Below are 9225 nucleotides of genomic sequence, written 5' to 3'. Positions count from 1 at the left end.
CACACATACAAAATAATAAAACAAAAAATTAAAACTCAGGCCCCCACCGCAGGTCCCAGCAGCAAGACGGCGGGCAGAGAGGCAGTGCCAGAGCAAACCAGCTTCGCGAAGGCTCCACAGGCACCCAGCATGAGCCCTCCCTGCAGCCAACATGCCTAGAGCTGCAGTGAAGGAGGAGCCCAAGAGAAGATCAGCGAGGCTGTCAGCTAAGCCACCTGCAAATCTGGAAATGGAACCCAAAAAGGCAGTAGGAAAGGAGAAGTCTTCTGTGACAAAAAAGTGCAAACAAAAGGGGGAAAGGGCGCAAAGGGAAGACAGCCTGAAGTGGCTAAACGAGAAACTGAAGATTTGCCTGCAGAAAATGGAGAAACTAAAAACGAAGAAGAGTCCAGCCTAGCAGGAGAAAAAAAAGCCAAGCCTGAACAATATTTGTCTACCATGTCTGATCAGTGGTTCTTGTATCTCCTTTCTTGAACAATCCAGAGGAATATTTTTATCAACTATTTTTTAAATGCAAGTTTTTTAGTAACGCTAGATACATTTTTAAGAAGAAGGAAATCCCACTTCATCCTATTTTTAAGTATAAATGCTTTTTTTTTTAAAGAGGTGAGTTTATTTGCTGGTTGTTTATTTTTTGGTACAACCAGAAAATGTGGGATGTTAAAATTGCTGGGGAAAGGGGACAGTTTTTATATCCCGTAATACATTGTATACTTAATGACAATTTGGAGTCATAGTAATACATTTATGACTTGAACATTTTAAATTAAGTCTATTTTCCATGTATTTTAGATACATAAATTAGAACACTGTTTAGTAAAATTTCTTCTTAAACATAACTACTCCCTCTTCATGGCTTTCTCCCTGTCAGAACTAAGTGGATTCTGTAACATCTTTGGTCTTGGTAGTCCAGTTTTCCTAATAACTTTGTTATGTGCTGCGAATGGTTGAAAATTTGAATGTGTAGAGTGTGATAGTAAATTGCGAATTAGTGGGACTTAATGATGTGACAGTTATCAACAATTGAAGATATTGGTACTTATTCTTTATGAAAACTTTCCTCCAAATTTAAAGCTGGAAGGTCACTGGAATTTAGAAAAGAATTATAACTACATGCATTTTTAGATTTTTGGTACGTGCATTAAGAATTGTGCACAGGTTGTTCATAATGTCTCTGTACTGGCCCTTAAAACAACCAATAAAATATAAATCAGGAAAAAAATTAAAACTCAGTTGAATGTATTGAGACATTATGATACATTCACATGATGGAATACTATGCAGCACACAGGAGCAAGAATTTTGTAAATCACTACCTAACTTAACAGCCTTAGTTTATTTGGCTCCACAGTCAACACCAGCAGCCAGAAAATGAAAAGACAAATTGCATTGGGAAAGTCTGCTGTCAGAGACCTCTCCAAAGTACTGAAGAACAAAGATGTCAGTCTGGAGACTAAGATGCACCTGATCCAGGCCTTGGCAGTTACTCACTAGAGCTGAACTAGGGATGATAGAAGGAGAACTGATGCCTTTGAGCTGTGATACTGGAGAAGAATATTAACTATACTATGGACTGCTAAGAGAACAAACAGGTTCATCCTAGAGAGGGTGAGATCAGGCTGCTCCTTGGAGGCAAGGATTCTGAAGCTTCATCTGGCATACTGTGAACATGTTGCAAGGTGGGACCAGTCCTTGTAGAGGGATGTCATGCTTGGGAGGGTGGGGGGACAGCACAAGAGATGAAGACCCTCGATGAGATTAATTGATTCCGTGACTGGGTTAAGGAGGGTAGGTGTGTCAGAGACAATAAGATTGGCACAGGACTGAGCAGAGCTTAGGGCTGTTGTACATAGGGTTGCTATGAGTCGCAAGCAACTTGATGGCACATAACAACAACAACAACAATGTGGGAGGGACTGGAGATCATTATGCTAAGTAAACTAACTCGGTCTCATAAGAACAAATATTGTATAAGACCATTATTGTAGAATATGTATGAAGATCCAAGGGTAGAAGGCAGAAACAGAGGGGTGAAGATGGGTGGAGGTGGAGGGTTGCTTAATCATAGAGTTGCACAATTCGATGGGTGGAGGGAGGGATGGCTTAAGAAAATGGGAAAGATCTGGTATTATAAACAATGTATTACAAACTTTGTAAGTAAAAACAGCATGAAATAAAAATATTACATAAAAATTTTAAAAAAGAATCTATGTGATACCAATTGACATCTTTCAAATGATAGATGCAACCCTGGACATGCTCACCAATCCTTGCCATGAAATATGGAGGACAGCTGCCTGGCCAACCTACTGGAAGAGATCTACATTTGTTCCCATTCCCAAGAAAGGTGATAAACCAGAATGTGGAAATTACAGAACAATATCATTTATACCACATGCAAGCAAAATACTGCTGAGAATCATTAACAAACAGCTAGAAAAGTAAATAGAGAACTGCCAGACACTGAAGCTAGATTTAGAAGAGGCTGAGTCACCAGGGATATCATTGCTAATATCAGAGGGTTCCTGGCTCAAAGCAAAGAATACCAGAATAAATGTCTATTTTTGCTTTATTGACTATGCAAAGGCATCTAACTGAGTAAATAAAAAAATTATGCTAACATTGGGAATCTGAAGGCATTTAATTGTGCTTGTGTAAAACTTATATCTGGACTACAGACTGTTGTGTGAAGAGAGCAAGAGAACACCATGTAGGTTTAAAATTAAGAAAGGTATGCATCAGGGGTGTTTTCTTTCTCCATACTTATTCAATTTGTATGCTGAACAAATTATTGGAAAATTAAAATGTGACATCAGAAATGGAGGAAGACATCAATAACCTTCACTATGCAGATGACACAACTTTGTTTACTGAAAGTGACAAAAACTTGAAACATTTGCTGCAGAAATCAAACACTATAGCCTTCAATATGGTTTGCATCTCAATGTCAAGAAAAGAAAAATCCTTGCCACTGGACTGATATACAACATCATGATAGATGGAGAAAAGTTTGAAACCATCAATTACTCCATCTTACGTGGATCCACCAGAAGTCAGAAGATTAAGAGGCATACTGTGCTGGGAAAGTCTGCAGTCAGGGATGTCTCCAAATTATTGAAGAACAGTGATGTCAGTTTGAGGACAAAGGTACGTCTGATTCACTTGGTGTGTATCTGAGAGCTGTACAATGAATAACGGTTACAGAAGAAATGAAGCCTTTAAACTGTGTTGTTGGAGAAGAGTAACAAATATCCCACAGACTGACAAAAGAACAAAACAAACAAGCAAGTCTTGGAGATGGTGCAGCCAGATGGTACTGTCAACAACAAGAAGATGATTATTAAATAACACCCTTGGAAACAAGAGTAGTTTCTACTCTGTCCTGTAGGATTACTAGGAGATGAAATCCACCAGAGAAAAATAGTTGTTTTAAGAGTGGTACCAAAACTCAAATCAAAACCACTGCTGTTTGTTGCTGCTAGATGCTATTGAGTCAACTCTTGGCAAAACTATGAACAAAGATCTGAACTTTGCCCCATCCTGTACCATGCTCACCCTCTCTGATATGCTCGAGCCCCCTGTTATAATTTCTGTGGCAATCCATCTTGTTGCAGTCTTCCTCTCATTCTCTGACCTTTTTCTTTCCCAGTTTTATGTCCTTTTCTAAGGACTGTCCCTCGATGATGAGCCCAGAGTATGAAACTAAGTTTCACCATCCTTGTCTGTAAGGAGCACCCTGAATGCACTTCCTTCAAGATAGATTTGATAGTTCTTTTGACAGTCCATGGGATATTCAGTATTCTTCTCCAACATCACAACTCAAAGGCATCAATTCATCTGTCATCCGTATAAATTTCCCACCTTTAAGTTGCATAGGAAGTAATTGAAAAGACTATGATTTAGATCAGGCAATATTTAGCTTTTAAACTGACATACATGCTCTTTTAGCACGTTGAAGAGGTCCTTGAGAATGTGAAAATTATCAAATAATATCATTACTATTACTTGCAAGCAAAATTTTGCTGAAGATTATTAAAAATGTCTGGAATTTTTATGTTCAGATTTTTTGAGAAAACACCAAACTTCCTTCCAGAGTGGTTGTACCACTTCACAATCCCATCAACAATGTATAAGAGTTCCTATCTTGCCACATCCTCGCTAATATTTATTATATATTGACCTGTTAAACTTTGCCACTGCTACTGGAATGAGACGGTATTTCATTGTGGTTTTGGTTTGCATCTCTCTCACTGCCTATGATTTTGAGCATTTCAAGTATCTGTTGACTTTCTGAATATCTTACTCTGTATCACCGCGGGCCTCGACCCCGAAATGGCGCTGCTGGCTGAGCACCTCCTGAAGCCACTGCCTGCGGACAAGCAGATCGAGACGGGGCCCTTCCTGGAGGCAGTGTCCCACCTGCCGCCTTTCTTCGATTGCCTCGGGTCCCCAGTCTTCACTCCCATCAAGGCAGATATAAGTGGCAACATCACGAAAATCAAGGCCGTATATGACACCAACCCTGCCAAGTTCCGGACCGTGCAGAATATCCTGGAGGTGGAGAAGGAGCAGTACGGAGCAGAGTGGCCCAGAGTTGGGGCCACACTGGCGCTGATGTGGCTGAAGAGGGGTCTCCGCTTCATCCAGGTCTTCCTGCAGAGCATCTGTGATGGGGAGCGAGATGAGAACCACCCCAACCTCATCCGCGTCTTTTCATGTCTTTTGTCCATTTTGTAATTGTGTTATCAGTTTTTTTCTTGTTGAGGCCCTGTAAGATTCTGTAAACTTATGACTCAGCTCTTCCACTGCTTGGAATATACCCCAAGAAAACGAGAATTGAGGCATAAACAGAGATTTGTATGCCAATGTTCATAGCAGCATTATTCACCATAGAAAGAACATGGAAACAGCCCCAAATGTATAACCACAATCAAATGGATTAAGAAATTAAGGTACATTCACTCAATGGAATACTATGTAAATTACTACTGAACTTGTGAGAGACTGAAGAGCATTATGCTATGTGAACTAACTCAGTCCCATAAGGACAAATACTATATTAAGACCATTATTGTAGAATATGTTTGAGGATCCAAGGGGAGGGAGCAGAGGGGTGATGATGGGTAAGGGATGGGGGTTAATCTTAAGGTCACACAAAAAAAAGTCTTAAGGTCACACAATTTGATGAGTAGAGAGAGGGGAGGGTAAAGGAAATGAGAAAGATCCAGTGTGAAAAACAATGTATATGAACTTTATAAATAAACCAGTATAAAAAAAATTTTTTAATGCCTGGAGCAGTACACCAATAGAGAACTGCCGGAAGTTCAAGCTGAATTCAGAAGAGGCCGTGGCAAATGGAATATCATTGCTGAAGTCATATGGATCTAAGCTGAAAGCAAAGAATACCAAAAAGATATTTATCTTCATTTTATTGACTATTCAATGGTGTTTTACTGTGTGGATCATAACAAATTACAGCTAACACTGAAAAGAATGGAAATGTCAGAACACAGAATGGTACTCATGAAAAACCTATATCTAAACCAAGAAGCTTTTGTCCAATTAGAACAAGGGAAAGCTGCATGGTTTAAAATAGAAAAAAAATTAAATTTAAAAAAAAATTAGAAAAGTTATGTGTCAGGGTTGTGTCCTTTTCCATACTTATTCTAACTCTATGCTGAGCAAATCATTTGAGGAGCTGGACTCTATGAAGAACAAAGTGATATCAGTATTGAAGGAAGACCCATCAACAAGCTGTATTATACAGAAGATACAACATGGCTTGCTTACTATTGAAGAGGATTTGAAATATTTGCTGCAGAAGATCAAAAGCTACAATCTTCAATATGGGTTATATTCAATATCAAGAAAACTAAACTCAACACTAGCCCACAAGCATCATCATGGTTGTTTTTGTTATGTGCCATGGAATTGTCTGCAACTCATAGCAACCCTATGTACAACAGCCCTAAACCTTGCTCTAGTCTATGCTAATCTTAGTGTCTCTGACAAATCTACTCCCATTTTACTGCAGGCACTGAATCAATCCATTTCCTTGAGGGTCTTCCTCTCTTGGGCTGTCCCTCCAACTCCCAAGCATGATGTCCCTCTCCAAGGACTATTCCTGATTTCCAACATGCCCAAAGTATGTCAGATAAAGCTTCAGAATCCTTTCCTCCAAGGAGCAGCCTGGTCTCACCCTTTCTAGCACTGACTTGTTCGTTCTCCTAGCATCCTAGTAGATGGAACATCATGGTAGATGGAGAAAAGTCAGAATCTATCAACAATTTCATTTTACTTGAATCCACAATCAACTCTGCCATACTAGCAGTCAAGAAATCAAAAGACATGTCATTGTGCTGGGAAAATCTGCTCTCAAGAACCTCTGCTTTGCTGTTTGTTGTTGCTGTTGTATACTATCAAGTCAGAACTGACCCATAACTGACCCTCCATTGGGTTTTCAGAGTCAGTAAATCACACAGGAGAAGACTGTCCATTTTTCTCTTGTGGAACAGCTGGGGGATTCAAACGTCAGAGCACCGGTGGTCTAGTGGCAAAAAGCTGCACAGTAATTGGAAGGCATGTAATTCAAGGTCACCGGCTGCTTCGAGAGAGAAGGATGGACAATCTCCTCCCTTGCAGTTAACTGCCTCTGAAAACCAGCTGGAGTGGCAGCAATGGGTTGATTCTGACTCGATGGTACACAACAAAAACAACAACCACCTTTAGATTAGTGGCACAGTCCTTTACCACTGAGCCACCAGCTGATTTGAAGCAACCCTCCTTCAGGTTTGCGATGCTGTAAGTCCTTACAGGAGACTACCTATCTTTCTCTCATAGGACAGCTGGTGAATCAAAACTGCTAAGCTTTTCATTACCAACAACACACATTATGCACTACATCACCAGAGTTCCTGTTAAGAGGGGCCTGAGGGCTGAATAGCTTTCTGTGTTTAAAGAATTGCATTGCATCCTCTTTTAATGGAGTCTTGTTTTCAACATTTGGAAAAAGAAATACACAATCCCCATAAAGAAGTCTCTGTTAACAGTAATCTCTATGACAAAGCAGTAAAAAAAAAAAAGAGGGGGGGTGTAATTGTGAGCAAAATTCTAATTCTCAGCTGCATTTAGAATGTAGTACACAGAAGAATACACAGGGGGAATTACACAAGTAAATGTCTAATATTTGTATAATTAACAAAAGTTTTCTTCCAGCAAAAATTAAAATGAATTCTACTTACTGAAAAAATTTATAAGATTCATTTGTAATAACTCTTTTTCCACTTTCTGCATCCTAATCCACCACATGCTCACTTTGATGCATTAGTCTGATGTTTCTCAGACCCATTAGATTGTCATTGCACTTTGTACATTTGCTTCATTATTGCTGATTGATCTGAGCTGAACTAACAGTTTCATTCTTACCATCAGCTTTCCTGCAAATCTCCACTCCTTGTTCCAGTATTACTGGCAAGGCAGTGGCGCCTATCCTCAGTATATCATTAATTATTCCATACTATCCCTGTTGGCCTAGGGGTTAAGAAGCTGCACTGTTAATCCAAAATCAGGTGGTTTGGATCCACCAGCTGTTCTTTGGGAGAAAGATAGGTAGTTTCCTCCCGTCTGATTCACAGCCTCTGAAAACCTGCTTCAGGGTCAGTTATGAGTGAGTTGCCATTCCACGGTGCATATCAACAACAGGCACCTTGTGGTAGGAGGGGTGGAGAAGCGAGAGGAGGAGGTGGACAACTCTTGTCTCATAGTTGGAATAGCATTCATGCAGGAAGAATATGAATGCTATATGAACTAAAGTGGAAGAAAGCTATTAGCATTTAGTATCTTTCCTAATGGCAAGAAGCTGTGCTGCAATCCCAAATGGACACAGTTCAAGGCCACAGTTCAGCTGCTCCATGGAAGAATGATGGGCAATCTCCTCCTGTGTGATTACCTGCCTCTGAAAACTCACCGGAGAGTCAGCAATGGGTCAGTTCTGACTCTACAATACAAAAACAACAACAAATGGTATTTTAGTACATCACAACTTTTCTTGGCGTTCTTTCTCATAAAAACCCAGTGAGTGTGAGAGTAGAACTGTGTTCAGTAGGGTCTGGCTATTTTGAAGTGGATTACCAGGACTTTTTTCCTAGGGACTTCTAGGTGGACTTGACCTGCCAACATTTTGGTCAGCAGTTAAGCATATTAACTGCTTTCTTCAACTAGGAACTCTTTTTATTATTTTCTGTTGCTGTTAGTTGCCTTCAAGTTGGTCCCCAACTCATGGCAATCTTGTGTATAACTATATCAAATCATTGTAATCCCATAGGGCTTTCTATTCGCTGAATTTTCAGAAAGAGATTGCCAAGTCTTTCTTAGTCTGTAGTTTCTGTTGAAATCTCTTTACTATCATAAAAGCAGGCAAGCCTCCACTGACAGATGAATAATAGTTGTTCAATGAAATAATTGCCTCCTGTCTCTGTCCTTATAATATAGGGCTTTGGCTCCTGAAAAATCTCCTGTAGATATTTCTTTTTGGTTTTGTTGTTGTTTTTATTCCCCCCTCCTTTGGTTTGTTTTTGTTTTTTGTAGGTGTGGTTTTTTTGGTTGTTTTGTTTGTTTTTTGGTTTTTTTTTTTTTTACCTAACTTGTTGTGTGCCATCGAATCAGATCCAACGGACACAGGAGGAGATTGCCCCTCCTTCTCCAGCGGGGCATCTGGTGGATTTGAGCTGTGACCCCTGGAGATTGCAGTACAGCTTCTTGCCATTAGGCCACCAAGGCTCCCTTCTTGTAGGTATTTCTGAGAGTCCTACAGATTCAAAAATATACGAACAACCATCTTACGCTACCTAGTGGTTAAGGAATTGGGCTGCCAACAAAAGTGTAACAACAGACCTTTGAAGTGCTTCTATTTTGGCATCCTCATCAGCACTCGTTCTCCATTAAGTGATATTGGCTCCTCTTGAAGTACCCCAAAATGCCACACACTCTGGAGCATCTAAAACTGGGGCCTTCACAGCATCCAAAGCAAAATCACCATATTCTTCAAGGTAACAGGGAAAGATCCCCTTTCCTTTTTCTGGGTTTATCTTTTCCCAATTTTTAATAAGAGCAAGACTGACTGTGACCCTGTTGTTGTTGTTGTTGTTATGTGCCATCGAGTCGTTTCCGACTCATAGCGACCCTATGCACAACAGCTCTAAACCCTGCTCTATCCTGCGCCAAACC

The 9225-nt window shown here is 40.1% G+C and overlaps 1 protein-coding gene and 1 pseudogene across 1 annotated transcript in view; both read left to right on the top strand.

Moving 5' to 3' along the window:
- The window catches only part of LOC102843661, an 8200-nt pseudogene extending 7726 nt beyond the window's left edge, over nucleotides 1-474 (top strand).
- A 3858-nt stretch (nucleotides 475-4332) lies between these two features.
- LOC102843256 (glycolipid transfer protein-like) overlaps nucleotides 4333-9225 on the top strand; it is a 22510-nt gene continuing 17617 nt past the window's right edge. Inside the window, exon 1 of the mRNA XM_006902137.1 lies at nucleotides 4333-4717. Within this exon, the coding sequence (XP_006902199.1) occupies nucleotides 4333-4717 (385 nt within the window). The remainder of the gene's footprint in view (nucleotides 4718-9225) is intronic.

Source organism: Elephantulus edwardii, unplaced genomic scaffold (genome assembly GCF_000299155.1).
Source record: "Elephantulus edwardii isolate Elephantulus edwardi_28Jun2011 unplaced genomic scaffold, EleEdw1.0 scaffold00371, whole genome shotgun sequence".
Classification (NCBI taxonomy): domain Eukaryota; kingdom Metazoa; phylum Chordata; class Mammalia; order Macroscelidea; family Macroscelididae; genus Elephantulus; species Elephantulus edwardii.
This window is presented reverse-complemented; position numbering and strand designations above follow the sequence as displayed.